The sequence below is a fragment of the Oncorhynchus mykiss genome, chromosome 20 (assembly GCF_013265735.2).
Source record: "Oncorhynchus mykiss isolate Arlee chromosome 20, USDA_OmykA_1.1, whole genome shotgun sequence".
Taxonomy (NCBI): Eukaryota; Metazoa; Chordata; class Actinopteri; order Salmoniformes; family Salmonidae; genus Oncorhynchus; species Oncorhynchus mykiss.
In genome coordinates, this window is record NC_048584.1 from 42224661 (window position 1) to 42244320 (window position 19660).

General features: G+C 47.6%; 1 protein-coding gene across 2 annotated transcripts in view; it reads left to right on the forward strand.

Moving 5' to 3' along the window:
- Positions 1 to 19660, forward strand: part of parga (poly (ADP-ribose) glycohydrolase a) — a 108809-nt gene that overhangs the window by 50681 nt on the left and 38468 nt on the right. For both annotated transcript variants that reach the window (XM_036956361.1, XM_036956360.1), the window contains 6 exons: positions 2789 to 2868; positions 2988 to 3048; positions 3210 to 3285; positions 7559 to 7706; positions 18144 to 18222; positions 18586 to 18694. In XM_036956361.1, the coding sequence (XP_036812256.1) occupies positions 2789 to 2868; positions 2988 to 3048; positions 3210 to 3285; positions 7559 to 7706; positions 18144 to 18222; positions 18586 to 18694 (553 nt within the window). The remainder of the gene's footprint in view (positions 1 to 2788; positions 2869 to 2987; positions 3049 to 3209; positions 3286 to 7558; positions 7707 to 18143; positions 18223 to 18585; positions 18695 to 19660) is intronic.

A 19660-nucleotide genomic window follows, 5' to 3' on the forward strand; every position in this document is an offset into this window, starting at 1 on the left:
GATGGTATGGACCTACTTGTTTAGAACACATCTGTCCGTCCAGTGCTTTCAGAAAGTATTTATACCCCTTATGCCTTATTCCGCGCTTTGTTGTTACAGCCTGAATTCAAAACGGATTATTAAATATATTTTTCTCACCCGTTATGAAAACTACACACAATACCCCATAATGACAAAGTTAATCTCATTTAGTATTCACACCCCGTAGTCAATACATATTAGAGTCACCTTTGGCTGTGATTACAGATGTGAGTCTTTCTGGGTAAGTCTCTAAGAGTTTTGCATACGATACTTGGATTGTAGCATTCCCGAGGAAAAACAATACTGCGCGGATGTTTTGGAGTCTGATCATTCTGAGGAGGACGTTGGGGAAAAAATAGCTTGGTGTAATTAAGTAGACTGATACCACATTTCATTGATCCCCAATCCTTAGGTAAAGCTGTACAGTGAAAAATTAATGTCAATACACACAATAGGCTGACTGGGAATTTCACACCGTCACAGTCTCGTGATAAGAGCTTCAATGCTAATATTGCTAATACTGATGCTAATACTGCTGCTCCAGTTTCAACTGTTCTGCCCTATTATTATTCGACCATGCTGGTCATTTATGAACATTTGAACATCTTGACCATGTTCTGTTATAATCTCCACCCGGCACAGCCAGAAGAGGACTGGCCACCCCACATAGCCTGGTTCCTCTCTAGGTTTCTTCCTAGGTTTTGGCCTTTCTAGGGAGTTTTTCCTAGCCACCGTGCTTCTACACCTGCATTGCTGGCTGTTTGGGGTTTTAGGCTGTGTTTCTGTACAGCACTTTGAGATATCAGCTGATGTACGAAGGGCTATATAAATAAATTTGATTTGATTTGAAATTTGATTAATATTTGCGGAATCTTTTCAGTTGTGTTCTGTGGGTGTCACTGAGCAGACTCAGACTCAGACCCCATTTGATTGCTTCACATTCCAACTTCGTTTAACATTATCTCGTCTAAATATGGCATGATTCCACCAATAGTAACCTTCTGCATCACTTTCAAAGAGGTACTTTTATTTTGAAGGCAAACTGCAAATTCCACTGTTGTGCCTAATTCTTATTGTGGCTAGCTACACAACACATAACCCGGTCCGGTCGAGCCTCACTAGCCAGATGAAACTATCTGGCTGCTTATAACGTTAGCTTTGGGCAACAGGTTTAAGTAGCTGGCTAGTTATTTATTTTCATGAACTGAAGTTCAATATCAATAGGCGAACAACAAGTGGCTACCTAGCTAATACTTGCTCACAAGGATTCCTAAATCATTGCTAAGAATAGTGAAAATGACTGCAGTTTCTACTGGTCATTGTTTTCAGGCTGGTTGTATTGGTGCTAGCTGCGTACCAAGCTAAAGCTAGCTAGCCCAGAAGGTGTGGTCGAACAAATAGTGCTTTATTACCAACGTGGTATTGTAAACACATCGTGTAAACACATCGTTCGTGGCTGGTGTTTGCTTTTTTTGTACAGCTTTGACTACTGATAGCAGTGGTGGCGCTTGGCGTGCGAATTCAGAACACACAACATCTTTCCGATAGAAAGGTGTTACTTGACACTTATTGAAGCTTATATAATGCGGCACATAGTGATAGTGTTATTTCACGTGTATCTGTTTTGATGCAGTGTTAGGTTCTAATTCTCAGAGTAAAACACTCAACTAACATTTATGAAAGTTGAACCAAGTTTAATTCTGCCCAGAGTGTCAATACAGCTACATTAGACAAGAACATGTTTCAACATATATATATATATATATATATATATATATATATATATATATATATATATATATATATATACTCCAATTTAGGCACAACTCCTTCTCTACAATCCTTACATATTTTATGGCTAGACAGGAAGACGAAGTGATTGGGTAATAAACCATTTTTTTTCCCTTAAGGGGGATCTGTTCTAACCTCAACCCCCTTGATGCCCAATCCAAAGACCTCCACCCGTATCCCCTATAGCACACCTGTGACTTCCTCCCGTCCACCCAACACATTCCACAGCCATCTGGCTCCTACAGATAACCATTAACTTCAGATGTAAAAACCCAGTCTCTATCACTCCTCAGATACTATCCTTCTGAGTATAACAATGTTCCACGTTTAACCCAGAATCTTAACAGCGCAAAGACCCAAACGGCGTTCCATAGTATGTCGTGAAGCTAATAGCAGTGATGCTATTACTGTGTAACTCCGGTAGGGCAACATCTGAACAATGGCGCACTTGGTAATGTGTACCGGTGCTCGACCAGTCGGCGAAAGCCAACATCACCCAATGACAGAAAACGGTTGATTGTCAAGGGCAATAAATTCCATTATCTTGGCGTTAATTGGATTTCGCCTTTTGACTTGTCTCGCTGAAATGTTCTTACTCTTTCAAATGACTGCTGGACTTGTTGACTGCTCGATCCACACAGCAGACATTGTGGGCCAGGTTAGGAATGCTGTGTTGCACGTGTAGCGTAACATTTTACGTGGCATCATTACGTCGTGTGCCTGTGTTATATAGGTAGCTTTGGTTTTTCACATCGGTGTTCATCTAGACATCGGACCGATACTGATGTTAGCATTTTTAGCTAACATCGTCCGATTCCGATATGTTCACCGATATATCGTTCATCCCTACTGTTAATTACACTGTTAGAAACAAGACTCATTTTTAAACTTGATTTTAAATGTATTTATAAAGCTGTTCTGTAGCCTTTGAAAGACTCTCTTTGAAACTTAATATGAACTCTTACTTCCTTTTCAGGCTGTTTGAGGGCTCTTCCCCAAAGAAGAGGGAGAAACTGAAAACACTTTTGTGCTATTTTCGAAGTGTAATCGAGCAAAGTAAGGTTTTTGTATTATCAAATCAATGTCATTTTATTTTATATTGGTTTCAAACCAAAATCATTGATGATTTTTGATTTTAATTTTATTTATTTTTTGCGTTTTGTTTTATGTTTCAGAACCTACTGGACTTGTGACGTACACAAGAAAGTGTTTGGATCGGCCTCCAAATTGGAAAAAGTAATGCACTTCATGTGGAATTACTGTCCATTTTTTTATATATATATTTTTTTATTTTATCCAATAATTGTATGGATTTTATCTAAATAGGAACAAGGGGATTTTTTTTTTTTTCTGATTTGGTAATCAGGCAAAAAAAATAATATTTTTCTATGTTCCAGCTCCCAGAATCAGCTCACCAAGCTTCACATCACATGTGTAGGAACCATAGAAGACGACGGGCACGGCATGCTGCAGGTAAGATGTACGGAAGAGTTGACATACAACTCTATATGACTAAGTATACGGGGGTTGTGTCCCAAATGGCACCCTATTCCCTATTTAGTGCACTAATTATTTATATTTATTTATTTTTGTTTTGTTTACAAAAGGCCCATAGGCCTCTGGTCAGAAGTAGTGGATGAAATAGGGAATCGGGAGCCATTTTAAATGCACATGTGTTGTGCCGAGAGGGCACGATTTCGTATTCTAGAAGCATCTTGGTGGAGCAGGAGTCTTTACTGTACATGCCAGGGTTCTTCGTTATATATTCTAAGCCACACATCCAGCCTAGAGGGGCCTCCCTGCCTTTCCCCTCTCTTTTTTATATACTGTGATTGTCAATCACAAGAGTCGACCTCGCGCACGCACTCCTAGCTTTAACTCAGAATGCTTACTGCTACTGAACAGGTCCTTTTGAGGAAGAGGACGGGTGACAACACGTCTGTGGGACTGAGTGTGCGTGCTGGGACTGGGGTCGAGGCCCTGCACTCCCTCTGCTCTCTACCCAGTCCGTTCTCCTCTCTCCCTGTCAGGCCGGGCCCCCTCTACCCAGTCCCTTTCACCTTTTAGTTTGCCTGTGGAGGCTGTGGTTGCCACGGGCTGACAGCTGATGGGTGACATGACCAGATTCAGCTAGGGCCTGGGCTCCCTGCCATCGGAGTGAAGGGCTCTCTGGTGAGGAGGGGCTCTCTGACAGCCTGTCAAAGAAAGACAGCAGACTGTGTGTGCTGCTTCCAAGGGCCCCTCCCACCACCCAACTGACTGACTGGGCCCCCCCAACACGCAACTGACTGACTGGGCCCCCCCCACCACCACGCAACTGACTGACTATGTGCTCCCCCACCACGCAACTGACTACGTGCCCCCCCACCACCCAACTGACTGACTGTGGCCCCCCCCACCACCCAACTGACTATGTGCCCCCCCACCACCCAACTGACTATGTGCCCCCCCACCACCCATCTGACTCCATGCCCCCCCACCACCCAACTGACTACGTGCCCCCCCACCACCCAACTGACTACGTGCCCCCCCACCACCCAACTGACTACGTGCCCCCTCCACCACCCAACTGACTACGTGCCCCCTCCACCACCCAACTGACTACGTGCCCCCCCACCACCCAACTGACTACGTGCCCCCCACCACCCAACTGACTATGTGCCCCCCCACCACCCAACTGACTGACTACGTGCCCCCGCCACTACCCAACTGACTACGTGCCCCCCCCACTACCCAACTGACTACGTGCCACCCCCACCACCAAACTGACTACGTGCCCCCCACCACCCAATTGACTACGTGCCCCCCTACCACCCAACTGACTACGTGCCACCCCCACCACCAAACTGACTACGTGCCCCCCCACCACCCAATTGACTACGTGCCCCCCCACCACCCAACTGACTACGTGCCACCCCCACCACCCAATTGACTACGTGCCCCCCCACCACCCAACTGACTACGTGCCACCCCCACCACCAAACTGACTACGTGCCCCCCCACCACCCAACTGACTAAGTGCCCCCCCACCGCCCAACTGACTACGTGCCCCCCCACCGCCCAACTGTCTAACTGACTACGTGCCCCCCCCACCACCCAACTGACTACGTGCCACCCCCACCACCCAATTGACTACGTGCCCCCCCACCACCCAACTGACTATGTGCCACCCCCACCACCAAACTGACTACGTGCCCCCCCACCGCCCAACTGACTACGTGCCCCCCCCACCGCCCAACTGTCTAACTGACTACGTGCCCCCCCCACCACCCAACTGTCTGACTGACTGCCCCCTCCCCCACATACCCAACTGTCTGACTAACTACGTTCCCCCCCACCACCCAACTGTCTTAACTGACTACGTGCCCCCCCACCACCCAACTGTCTTAACTGACTACGTGCCCCCCACCAACCAACTGACTGACTACGTGTCCCCCCCCACCACCCAACTGACTGACTACGTTCCCCCCACCACCCAACTGACTGACTACGTGCCCCCCCACCACCCAACTGACTGACTACGTGCCCCCCCACAACCCAACTTTCTAACTGACTACGTGCCCCCCGCACAGCCCAACTGTCTGACTGACTACGTCCCCCCCCACCACCCAACTGTCTGACTGACTGCCCCCACCCCCACATACCCAACTGTCTGACTAACTACGTTCCCCTCCACCACCCAACTGTCTGACTGACTACGTTCCCCCCCACCACCCAACTGTCTAACTGACTACGTGCCCCCCCCCACCCAACTGTCTGACTGACTACGTGCCCCCCCACCACCCAACTGTCTGACTGACTACGTTCCCCCCCACCACCCAACTGTCTAACTGACTACGTGCCCCCCCCACCACCCAACTGTCTGACTGACTACGTGCCACCCCACCACCCAACTGTCTGACTGACTACGTTCCCCCCCACCACCCAACTGTCTGACTGAATACGTGCCCCCTCACCACCCAACTGTCTGACTGACTACGTTCCCCCCCACCACCCAACTGTCTGACTGACTACGTTCCCCCCCACCACTCAACTGTCTGACTGACTACGTGCCCCCCCACCACCCAACGGTCTGACTGACTACGTTCCCCCCCCACCACCACCCAACTGTCTGACTACGTTCCTACCCACCACCCAACTGTCTGACTGACTACGTTCCCCCCCCACCACCACCCAACTGTCTGACTGACTACGTTCCCCCCCACCACCACCCAACTGTCTGACTGACTACGTTCCCCCCCACCACCCAAATGTCTGACTGACTACGTTCCCCCCCACCACCCAACTGTCTGACTGACTACGTGCCCCCCACCACCCAACTGTCTGACTGACTACGTTCCCCCCCACCACCCAACTGTCTGACTGACTACGTGCCCCCCCCACCACCCAACTGTCTGACTGACTACGTTCCCCCCACCACCCAACTGTCTGACTGACTACGTGCCCCCCCACCACCCAACTGTCTGACTGACTACGTTCCCCCCCACCACCCAACTGTCTGACTGACTACGTGCCCCCCCACCACCCAACTGTCTGACTGACTACGTTCCCCCCCACCACCCAACTGTCTGACTGACTACGTTCCCCCCACCACCCAACTGTCTAACTGACTATGTGCCCCCCCACCACCCAACTGTCTGACTGACTACGTTCCCCCCACCACCCAACTGTCTAACTGACCACGTGCCCCCCTCCCCCCACCAAACTGTGTCTGACTGCCTGGGCCTCCCCCCTTTCCCACCCAACTGTCTGACTGCCTGCCTGTTCTGCTCATTACTCTGTTCTGCTGTCCATTACTCTGTTCTGCTGTCCATTACTCTGTTCTGCTCCGCTGTCCATTACTCTGTTCCGCTGTCCATTACTCTGTTCTGCTCCGCTGTCCATTACTCTGTTCTGTTCTGCTGTCCATTACTCTGTTCTGCTGTCCATTACTCTGTTCTGCTGTCCATTACTCTGTTCTGTTCTGCTGTCCATTACTCTGTTCTGTTCCGCTGTCCATTACTCTGTTCTGTTCTGCTGTCCATTACTCTGTTCTGCTGTCCATTACTCTGTTCTGCTGTCCATTACTCTGTTCTGCTCTCCATTACTCTGTTCTGCTCTCCATTACTCTGTTCTGCTGTCCATTACTCTGTTCTGCTGTCCATTACTCTGTTCTGCTGTCCATTACTCTGTTCTGCTGTCCATTACTCTGTTCTGCTGTCCATTACTCTGTTCTACTCTCCATTACTCTGTTCTGCTGTCCATTACTCTGTTCCGCTGTCCATTACTCTGTTCTGTTCTGCTCTCCATTACTCTGTTCTGCTCCGCTGTTCATTACTCTGTTCTGCTCTCCATTACTCTGTTCTGCTCTCCATTACTCTGTTCTGCTAACCATTACTCTGTTCTGCTCTCAATTACTCTGTTCTGCTGTCCATTACTCTGTTCTGCTGTCCATTACTCTGTTCTGCTCCGATGTCTATTACTCTGTTCTGCTCTCCATTACTCTGTTCTGCTCTCCATTACTCTGTTCTGCTCCCCATTACTCTGTTCTGCTCTCCATTACTCTGTTCTGCTCCGCTCTCCATTACTCTGTTCTGCTCTGTAGGTGGACTTTATCATCTTCTGTCTGATGTATCCTAGATACTGTACTCGGCTGTCTGATGTATCCTAGATACTGTACTCGGCTGTCTGATGTATCCTAGATACTGTACTCGGCTATCTTCTTCATGTGTGCGCTGCCCTGCTCTCTCTCTCTCTCTCTCCGCAGGTGGACTTTGCCAACCGGTTTGTGGGCGGAGGGGTCACCGGATCGGGTCTGGTTCAGGAAGAGATTCGCTTCCTGATTAACCCTGAACTCATCGTCTCTCGCCTCTTCACTGAAGCCCTGCTGCAGAATGAGTGTCTCATCGTCACAGGTCAGACAATCCCCACTAGGTGTCTGCTCTAGTCACCATACAGAAATTAAAGATCACAGAAATATTTCATACGCACACACAAAAAAAATCTTATTTCTCTCAAATGTTGTGCACACATTGGTGTACATCCCTGTTAGTGAGCATTTTATCCTTTGCCAAGATAATCCATCCACCTGACAGGTGTGACACATCAAGGACCTGATGAAACAGCACGATCATTTCACAGGTGCACCTTGTGCTGGGGACAATAAAAGGCCACTCTAAAATGTGCAGTTTTGCCACACAACACAATGCCACAGACGTCTGGTGTTTTGAGGGAGCGGGCAATTGTCATGCTGACTGCAGGAATGTCCACCAGAGCTGTTGCCAGAGAATTGTCCCGTGGTGGTGGGGTTATGTTATGGGAAGGCATAAGCTACAGACAACGAACACAATTGCATTTTATCGATGAGATAAAGAGATACCGTGACAGAGATACCGTGACGAGATCCTGAGGCCCATTTTATTTTATTTTTTTAAAGGTATTTGTGACCAACAGATGCATATCTGTATTCCCAGTCATGTGAAATCCATAGATTAGGACCTAATGATTTTATTTATATTCACTGACTTCCTTATTTGAACTCTAACTGTTTCATGCGTTGATATTTGTGTTCGGTATTATTTGGTGGACAAGAATCTGTTGAGAAATCTAAGAGAGCAGAGCCACATAGACATTGCATCTACATTTGGCTGGCCTGGGTACTGTGTAATGCTGTGGGGACCCCTCATCTGAAGGAGTAAATAAGGCCAGGACATATGACTGGTAACTCCCAGCAGGGTTTGCTGTAAATGACAGAACCCTTCAGTCCAAACCTGTAAGGTACCTCTTACAGCGCCAGCCAGCAGGACCTACTGCTGTGACAATCACTTCCTTGGAGTTGTCAACCTCTCCCTGTTATTTCCTCTGATTGGCTCTTCCTGAGATCGGCCCAATCAGCGGCTGGTTAGTGGTTAGTAGCAGATAGGACTGTTGATTGCTCTGTCTGTCTGTGTCTGGGGTAATTACTGGATTACATTAAGTGCTTGAACTTTGTAGCTCTGATGGACAAATAAACTAACAAAAACAAACAAGGATTTATTTACCAGTAATGTTACAATCAATATATCCATGTTTTATAAGGCGTTGCTTAACTTTGCCACACAAGCTTAATTATTTTGAACCTGAACATTCATATGTTTGACCAGTGAAAACCGAACGGAAATACAGTGAGCTCCAAAAGTATTGGGCCATTTGTTGTTGTTTTGCCTCTGTACTCCAGCACTTTGGATTTGGAATGATACAACAGCTATGAAGTTAATGTGTAGACTGTCAGCTGTAATTATAGTAATTATAGGGTGTGTTCATTCATATCGGGTGAACCGTTTAGGAGTTACAGCACTTATTGTACGTAGTCCGTCCCCCCCCCCCCCCCCCCCCCCCCCCCCCCCATTTGAGGGGATGTGTAGACTGTCAGCTGTAATTATAGGGTATGTTCATTCATATCGGGTGAACCGTTTAGGAGTTATAGCACTTATTGTACATAGTCATTTGGTCCCCATTTTGAGGGGACCAAAAGTATTGGGACAAATTCACTTGTGTGTATTAAAGTAGTAGTCTAGAGTTTAGTATTTGGTCCCGTATTCCAACGCCAAGCTTGTGATTCTTTTGGGTGCGTCTGCTGTTCATTTAGCTTGTGTTTCAGATCGTCTGGTACCCCAAAAGAAATTAATGGTCAATAATTAGTGTTATTTTGGAGTCACTTTTTTATTGTAAATAGGAATAGAATATGTCTCTAAACACTTCAACATTAATGTGGATGCTACCATGAGTAATGATAGTTCTGAGTGAATCATGAGTAATGATGAGTGGGAAAGTTCGATAAACCTCTGCAGCTTGACAAAGCGTTTATAAGGGGTGGGGGGGGGGGGGGGGTGGGTCATGTCTGAATGCATTTTGAATAACTGAATTGAATGGAAAGGCTGCATGCAAGGACAAAAGGTGGCTAGCGCTCGCTCTCTTCAGCCTAGTGAACTCTGGCAGAGATGTGTTTTAGCCCCGGGCGCACACTGGCTGTCTGAACGAGGCCACTAAAACGCATCTCGGGCCTGCTTAAGCAAGCGTTAACACTGTAAGTTAAGTAAGTTAGTTGAATGAAAATAGTATGATCAGATAGGTAGATTTTTTTATTTTTAGGTATTTTTATGGCACAGAGTTTCACTCCTATTCAAATCAGTGAGAGCACAGATCCCGTCAGTTATTTTTAAATGACATTTTAGACTGAAACATCATCTTTAAATATATAGATATTTTTTTGTATACTATTTTTATTTTGGCTTTGCCTAGAAATACAGTATAACCAAAACATTAAAACAAAACTGGCTTTAACCTCAAATAAAAGGGCTGAGTCCTCCATATATATTTCTTAAATATATGGTTTGCAGCTTCTAGAAGCCATTGTCCGTTATTCTGCAGGCTGATCTCTCATAGCTCTTCTTAGATGTGAACCCGCCTGTCCCAACAAGGAGAGGAGAGGGATGACCGGCGTGATTAGTGAGTTGTTGACGAAGGAGAGAGAGAGGGGGATTCAGCCTACGGTGTGTACGTGCGTAGGCTGATTTGTGAGGCTGTCTGGTTGATACCACACTGTGACGATTCCCTTTCTCTCTCTTCATCAGCCACCTCTCAACAGGCACAATCAGCTAACCAACACGTAGACACACAAACACTCCGGTCTTCAACAGTGTTTTCCCAAACTCGGTCCTCTGGACCCCAAGAGGTCCACGTTTTGTTTTTTTACCCCCTAGCACTACACAGCTGATTCATAATCAATAATCAATCAAGCTTGTCTACATCTCCCCTTTCTTAAAAAGACACTGTTGTAAAAAGAGAATTTGTTGATTTTTTTTTTTTTTTTTTTTCGCAGACTTTGTAGCTGTGGTATCTAGTGGGAACCTTTTAGCACAGCAGACTACAGTGCCTTCTTGCCGTGGGCTCCAAACGAAAGAGAAAATCATACCTGCTCTAATTGTGTAGTACCTCGTCTGTTCTCCTTTTTTGTTTCGTCAACTTTTCGGCATGTTCTCTGTGAAGTAAGCTACGTGTGTTTTGTAACTTTTTCTACCTTGGCTTATGCTAGCACACTAGCTGACGGACATCTGGAATCTAACTATTTTTGAATTCCCTGACTCTTCATCGGCCGGTGAAGCATCTGCCTCCCCCTAGCTTTGATAACTAACTCAGTCTGCACGCTTTAATTTTTTTTGCCATCAATCAATCTGTCCCTGCTCTCTCTGCTTTGATTTGTGGTTACGTTTTAGTAGTTCTAGCTGTTCTCCAGTAGTTGGGCACTAGCTTGCCGACCATAACCGTGGTGGTTGGCTAGGCTAGTAGTTAGTTGGCTAAATAGCTAACGTTAGCTGGATAGCTAGCTTGCTGGCTAAGATAACTGCGTATAGCTAACATTCTTTGGTTTCCAAAACTTTGGTTTACTTTAATGTAGCTGTAAGCTAGGTGTTGATAGCAACTGGCTGACTCGTGTAGTGCTAACGTAAAGCTAGTAGTCTAGTAGGGCAAACGTTAGCATGCTAATTGGCTAGCAACCTTGCAAGTAGATTTGTATACATTCATTCATAAAGTATTTGCTTGTAAGTCAGCAGAACAGGTATTTTTGTTTTAAACCAGTAGTCATGAGTGCAAATAATTTGCTTTAATTTGAAGGTATACATGTGAAGGTATTTCTGTTGGGAGTTTGACATTCTAAGGGAATAGACTGGCTCACATTACATCATCTCCCGGAAAAACTTTTTTTCCGACACGACTTTGTCACTGTTCGGTAATTCTGATCCGTTTTATGTGATACCTCCTGAAATAGAAAAGAGAGGTGTATAACTTTGCATTGAGACTTTTGACGTGTATACTAATGCAGATCCATAATGTTAGTCGTGGTAACATTTTTGCTAGCTACCCATGTAACATCACACAGGTTAGTTTTCTCAGAGGGAATTGTTTGCACTCTGTTCGGCGTCACGTCATTCCTGGTCAGCGGGATAACCATCGGTGACTCATCTGCTTTCCCCTGTCACAGCACAGCCCGGCCAGGCAATCAAGGCTAATTCAATTAGGCCTGGGCACTTTGGCAAATTTCAATGGGGGAGGTAATATCCATTAACCCCCCCCCCCCATGTCAAGACGTATCACGGGGGAATATGATTTAATACCACCGGCCCGTCCGTCCGGCCCGCAATGATACAACAAAATGCTGGTGGTGGTGGTGGCACAGGAAAAGGTTTAATAAAGATGATGGAATGGGAGAGTCCATTAGTGGAACAGGGTCTTGGGCAGGTCTTTCTGCTCGGAGGTCATGAATTCTAGTACTGCTGTAATAACATTAAGTGATTTAAGTGGGGAGGGGAAGGAAGGGAGGGAGGGGAGGGATGAGGGGAAAGAGGAGAGGGGAGGTAGGTAGGGCTAAGGGGAGGGAGTGGAAAGAGGAGAGGAAAGGGAGGGAGGTAGGGGTAAGGGGAGGGAGGGGAAAGAGGAGAGGGGAGGGAGGTAATTAGGGGTGAGGGGAGGGAAAGAGGAGAGGGAGGGGAGGGATGAGGGGAAAGGGGAGGGAAAGAGGAGAGGGAGGGGAGGGATGAGGGGAGAGGCTAGTGGAGGGGGGAGGAGAGAAAGGCTAGTGGAGGGGAGAGTGGATCTGTGCGGGGTCGGGACAAGGAGTGGTGAGGAGGGAGGCTGAAGGTTACTCCTCTCTGAGGTGACCTGTCCTCTCTCTGTCCCTGGCTGGCTGGCTGGTGGAGAGGGTTAGAATGCTGATTGGCTGGCTGGTGGAGAGGGTTAGAATGCTGATTGGCTGGCTGGTGGAGAGGGTTAGAATGCTGATTGGCTGGCTGGTGGAGAGGGTTAGAATGCTGATTGGCTGGCTGGTGGAGAGGGTTAGAATGCTGATTGGCTGGCTGGTGGAGAGGGTTAGAATGTTGATTGGGTGGCTGGTGAAGAGGGTTAGAATGCTGATTGGCTGGCTGGTGGAGAGGGTTAGAATGCTGATTGGCTGGCTGGTGGAGAGGGTTAGAATGCTGATTGGCTGGCTGGTGGAGAGGGTTAGAATGCTGATTGGGTGGCTGGTGGAGAGGGTTAGTTTGGTGATTGGGTGGGCGGAGCTAGAAAACTCTAGGTGCTTGTGAGTTCCTGGAAGGAGTGTCCCACTTCCACAGCGTTCACTGATATGGCCTGGGTTGTGTCCCAAATGGCAACCTATAGGGAATACAGTGCCATTATTACAGACTGAGTGGAGAAAACATTAGGAACACCTTCCTAATCTAGAGTTGCACCCCGTTTGGCCCTCAGAACAGCTTCAGTTTGTTGGGGCATGAATGACAGTAACCTTGTAGCGGTATTTATTTCCTCCTCCTTCCTTACTGCTCATGCGCTCTTAAAGTGGCAGCGCACGGTGAAGTTGGCTCCGTGCAGATTTCGCCACAACCTCGAGAGGGTTGTGGCGAAATCATCACCACTTGTCCAGTTGTCCTTTCGACAAAGCTGCAGGTTTCATTTGTCTCTGACCTTTCTCTGCCCCGCCCAACTGACCAGTCCTCAACAAATTAGAGACGGTGTATTTGTCGGAAACAATTCATGCTGAGACCTGGGCGTATTAATGCATCAAAGCATTGAAGTGAATGAAATTCCTAATCATCAGTCAGTCCAGGGCCTCTAGTCTGGTCTGTGGTCTATCGAAATGATCTTTCAGATGTTTAAAACAACTTTGTGTGGCTATAAGAGGGAGGGAAACGACTGGCTTTATAAAGACCTCCGGTGAAATGGGTCAAATGCCCAACCATTGGCTTTCCAGAGAATCCAAACATTTGTTTAGTCTGAATAAGAACCTTTGGTCGTCCTCTTCCGAGGATCAAATCAAAATCAAATCAAATCAAATGTATTTATATAGCCCTTCGTACATCAGCTGATATCTCAAAGTGCTGTACAGAAACCCAGCCTAAAACCCCAAACAGCAAGCAATGCAGGTGTAGAAGCACGGTGGCTAGGAAAAACTCCCTAGAAAGGCCAAAACCTAGGAAGAAACCTAGAGAGGAACCAGGCTATGTGGGGTGGCCAGTCCTCTTCTGGCTGTGCCGGGTGGAGATTATAACAGAACATGGTCAAGATGTTCAAATGTTCATAAATGACCAGCATGGTCGAATAATAATAAGGCAGAACAGTTGAAACTGGAGCAGCAGCACAGTCAGGTGGACTGGGGACAGCAAGGAGTCATCATGTCAGGTATTCCTGGGGCATGGTCCTAGGGCTCAGGTCCTCCGAGAGAGAGAAAGAAAGAGAGAATTAGAGAGAGCATATGTGGGATGGCCAGTCCTCTTCTGGCTGTGTCGGGTGGAGATTATAACAGAACATGGCCAAGATGTTCAAATGTTCATAAATGACCAGCATGGTCGAATAATAATAAGGTAGAACAGTTGAAACTGGAGCAGCATCACGGTCAGGTGGACTGGGGACAGCACGGAGTCATCATGTCAGGTATTCCTGGGGCATGGTCCTAGGGCTCAGGTCCCCCGAGAGAGAGAGAAGGAGAGAATTAGAGAAGGCACACTTAGATTCACACAGGACACCGAATAGGACAGGAGAAGTACTCCAGATATAACAAACTGACCCTAGCCCCCGACACATAAACTACTGCAGCACAAATACTGGAGGCTGAGACAGGAGGGGTCAGGAGACACTGTGGCCCCATCCGAGGACACCCCCGGACAGGGCCAAACAGGAAGGATATAACCCCACCCACTTTGCCAAAGCACAGCCCCCACACCACTAGAGGGATATCTTCAACCACCAACTTACCATCCTGCTCTGTCAATATCACTTCCCCCTTCAATGGACGGTGTTTCAGTCAGAAGGACACCGTTCAGCATCATTCTGATGGTCCACTGGTGATGGTCCACTGGTGATGGTCAAGTGTAAAATGTCTGTCTGCGTCCTGCAGTGCATGAATGAAAGTGTTATCTCTCTCTTTCATTTAACCTTTATTGAACTAGGCACGTCAGTTAAGAACAAACTCTTATTTTCAATGACGGCCCACCGGGGAACAGTGGGGTTAACTGCCTTATTCAGGGGCAGAACTACAGATTGTTACCATGTCAGCTCGGGGGTTCGATCCAGCAACCTTTCGGGTTACTGGCCCAACGCTCTGACTACTAGTCTACCTGCCGTCCCAAATGGCACCCTATTCCCTATTCCCTTTTCCCTATTCCCTTTTCCCTATTCCCTTTTCCCTATTCCCTATTCCCTTTTCCCTATTCCCTATTCCCTTTTCCCTATTCCCTTTTCCCTATTCCCTATTCCCTATTCCCTTTTCCCTTTTCCCTATTCCCTATTCCCTTTTCCCTATTCCCTTTTCCCTATTCCCTTTTCCCTTTTCCCTATTCCCTTTTCTAGTGAAATGTCTGTCTAATATCTAGGGAACATGGTGTTATCTGGGACGTATCCCTTATCTGTTAACCAAGCTCCTCTCCAGATGCTGGCTTTTCCCTTGTACGGTTTTGTAGATGTGTTGCGCCGTCCAGCTCTCCGACTGCCAGAAACAGTCGAATTGATTTCCAAAACTCATAGTGCCTTGGCTCAATCTCGATCACTGTATTTTACTTTGCGTCAGTCTATCTTAACATCAGCCAATATGTAATGATCAACATCATAATATTATATTTTATTCGTAGAGATTGTTTTTTTGTTTCATTTACAGATGGATAATCACACATCTCTTTACATTCTGACCATCTACTGAAGGAAGATAAGAGGTCGTTTCTGTTAAATACGGGCTGAAATTTCGTATCCTAAAGTATCCTAAACTCGTATCCTAAAGGGACGTTATCAGAATTTCATAATGTTATTCCAACTTCATAGTGTGGAACTATATATATATATATATATATATGTATGTAAAACAGGAGAATTTACATTTGACTGCACTGGGCCTTTTATTAAAGCAAGAATAACAACAACAAAAAATTGTCTCGTGGTGATCTCGATCACCCAAAATGTAGCCCACGTGGCTTTTGTACAGTTCTGCTTGGGCGGTATCCAGATATTCATACCGTTACTCTGCCGTGTCGGGTTTTACATGGGTACACAGAGCAGAGGGGGGAAGAATGGAGGAGGAAGAGCAGCATGGGTACACAGAGCAGAGGGGGGAAGAACAGAGGAGGAAGAGCAGCGTGGGTACATGGAGCGGGGGGGGGGGGGGAACGTAGGAGGAAGAGCAGCATGGGTACACGGAGCAGAGGGGGGAGGAACGTAGGAGGAAGAGCAGCGTGTGTACACGGAGCAGAGGGGGGAAGAACGTAGGAGGAAGAGCATCATGGGTACACGGAGCAGAGGGGGGAAGAACGTAGGAGGAAGAACAACATGGGTACACAGAGCGGGGGGGAGAACGGAGGAGGAAGAGCAGCATGTGTACACAGAGCAGAGGGGGAAAGAATGTAGGAGGAAGAGCAGCATGGGTACACGGAGCAGAGGGGGGACGAACGTAGAAGGAAGAGAAGCATGGGTACACGGAGCAGAGAGGGGAAGAATGGAGGAGGAAGAGCAGCATGGGTACAAGGAGCAGAGGGGGGAAGAACGTAGGAGGAAGAACAGCATGGGTACACAGAGCGGGGGGGGAGAACGTAGGAGGAAGAGCAGCATGGGTACACGGAGCAGAGGGGGGAGGAACGTAGGAGGAAGAGCAGCGTGGGTACACGGAGCAGAGGGGGGAGGAACATAGGAGGAAGAGCAGCGTGGGTACACGGAGCAGAGGGGGGAGGAACGTAGAACGTAGGAACGTAGAAGTAGGCACAGGGACAAAATACAGAGCTTTCTTGACTTCTCAAACACGGCAGAAAGACGTTTTGGAGAAGTACGGTAATCTTAATAATGTGAAATGAAGAACGCAATCGGCTTTATCTCCTAACATGTCATTTAAAAAGTAACTACAAATATTCAAATCTATTGAAAAAAATGTAAAGAAATTGTTTCCACGGTATTCACGGTATATGCAAACCATCCCGTGGGTATTTCCAAACACCCCGATATACGGTATACCGCCAAAAATATTTTTTTCTGGAACAATACATTTGTATTTAATAAACCTTGTGTATCATTCTGGGAACTGGAATTAAACACCAGAGAGCCTTACTGAGGCAGTGATTACTTACCAGGACTCCCCGGAAAACAGTGGGGATTTTTACAGAGTAGACAATCCTGGTTAAAATACATCAAATGAGTGTAAGTTCACTAGAAAAAAATCAAATGATGAGCTGATTGGTAATGACGTCCTGGGCTTGTCAAATGTTGAAACGCTCGTGAGATTCTTGCTTCTTGAGAGGAGGCACCCACTGACCAGGCTTCAGTAATCCGCTCTTGTTTGTACACACACACACAAAGCCACCGCAGGTACTAATGAGGCCTAATGAATGAGGGGTTCATTTGTACCTTCTGTTGTTCTGAATCCTCCCCCTCTAACCCTTCCTCCCCTGTGGGTCGGGCTGTTGTTCTGAACCCTCCCCCTCTAACCCTTCTTCCCCTGTGGGTTGGGCTGTTGTTCTGAACCCTCCCCCTCTAACCCTTCCTCCCCTGTGGGTTGGGCTGTTGTTCTGAATCCTCCCCCTCTAACCCTTCCTCCCCTGTGGGTTGGGCTGTTGTTCTGAATCCTCCCCCTCTAACCCTTCCTCCACTGTGGGTTGGGCTACTTATGTAGTGTACTATATAGGGGATAGGATGCCATTTGTGACGCAGTCTAGCGCTCTCTTCTTCCTAGGGAGGTAATAAGTTGACCTTCCTGTTGTTGGAGACAGCTGCTCTCTTGTGGCATCACTTCACATGGAATAATTAACAAAAAGATTAAGCGATTGGCTGGCTGTAAAAATCACAGCTTTCCTGACCGTTTTGTTTTATCATATCTCAACTACTCAAATAATATCACATTTTTCGGGGTCATTGTCAGTCACTGATGTGTCAGTAATTTGACGCTCCATTGATAACGTCCTTCAATTGACGATGTCAAAGCGCTAACATTTAAAGGGAAAAGTATGCGATTTTTGGCAACTAAGCCATTTCCTAATTAGCCAGTCAGATGAATTCAGGGATATCATTTGTATGTCTCTGTGTACAGTTTTGGAAGGAAGTTGAAGGTGTTTTTTTTTGCGAGCCAATGGTAAACTTCCGGTCATTGCCCTAACGCTAGTTAGCATTGGCTCGCGAAACTCCCTCTAAACTTCTTTCAAACAGCACGGCAGAAGCATACAAATGGTATCCATGAGTACACACGACTCGGGTGTAATTAGAACAAATTAATTGCCAAAATCTTTCACTATCTCTTTAATGATATTGGTCTGGTCATGAACGGTGTCTGTTCTGTTTGGGCCTTCCCCCAGGTACTGAGCAGTACAGTACGTACACTGGCTACGCAGACAGCTACCTATGGGACGGCAAACATCAGGACAAGACCCCAAGGTACGTGCTTACTGATCAGACCGTTTTAAAATATACTTTACATATTTAAGGGATTTCACTCTGAAGTTGTTTACAATATTGATTTACTCAATTACCAAGAGCCTGATATAATGACTTTTCCTCCCAACTAACCGGTCGCCAGGAGAGGACTGACCAACCTTCAGAGCCCGGTTCCTCTCTAAGTTTCTTCCTAGGTTCCTGCCTTCTAGAGAGTTTTCCTAGACACTGTGTTTCTGCCTCTGCATTGCTCTCTCTGGGGTTTTTTTTTTAGACTAGGTTTCTGTTAAGCACTTTGTGACAACTGCTGATGTAAAAAGGGCTTTATAAAATACATTTGATATGACTTAACTCTGTCGTCCACAGAGACACCTGGCAGAGGAGGTGCACAGAGATCGTAGCAATGGACGCTCTGAAGTTCAGGAACTTCCTCGAACAGTTTCACCCTGAGAAAATGAACAGAGAACTGAATAAGGTGAGTAGTGGTAACTCGACCAGGGGGGAGTAGTGGTAACTAGACCAGGGGGAGCGGTGGTAACTCGACCAGGGGAGCGGTGGTAACTCGACCAGGGGAGCGGTGGTAACTAGACCAGGGGAGCGGTGGTAACTAGACCAGGGGGAGCGGTGGTAACTAGACCAGGGGGAGCGGAGGTAACTAGACCAGGGGGAGCGGTGGTAACTCGACCAGGGGGAGCGGTGGTAACTCGACCCGGGGGAGCGGTGGTAACTAGACCAGGGGGAGCGGTGGTAACTAGACCAGGGGGAGCGGTGGTAACTAGACCAGGGGGAGCGGTGGTAACTAGACCAGGGGGAGCGGTGGTAACTAGACCAGGGGTAGCGGTGGTAACTAGACCAGGGGGAGCGGTGGGTACTAGACCAGGGGGAGCGGTGGTAACTAGACCAGGGGGAGCGGTGGTAACTAGACCAGGGGGAGCGGTGGTAACTAGACCAGGGGGAGCGGTGGTAACTAGACCAGGGGGAGCGGTGGTAACTAGACAGGGGGAGCGGTGGTAACTAGACCAGGGGGAGCGGTGGTAACTAGACCAGGGGAGCAGTGCTAACTCTACCGGTAGTAACTAGACCAGGGGGGAGCGGTGGTAACTCGACCAGGGGGGGAGCGGTGGTAACTCGACCAGGGGGAGCGGTGGTAACTCGACCAGGGGGAGCGGTGGTAACTCTACCGGTGGTAACTCGACCAGGGGGGAGCAGTGGTAACTCGACCAGGGGGAGCGGTGGTAACTCGACCAGGGGGAGCGGTGGTAACTCGACCAGGGGGGAGCGGTTGTAACTCTACCAGTGGTAACTCGACCAGGGGGAGCAGTGGTAACTCTACCGGTGGTAACTCGACCAGGGGGAGCGGTGGTAACTCGACCAGGGGGAGCGGTGGTAACTCGACCAGGGGGAGCGGTGGTAACTAGACAGGGGGAGCGGTGGTAACTAG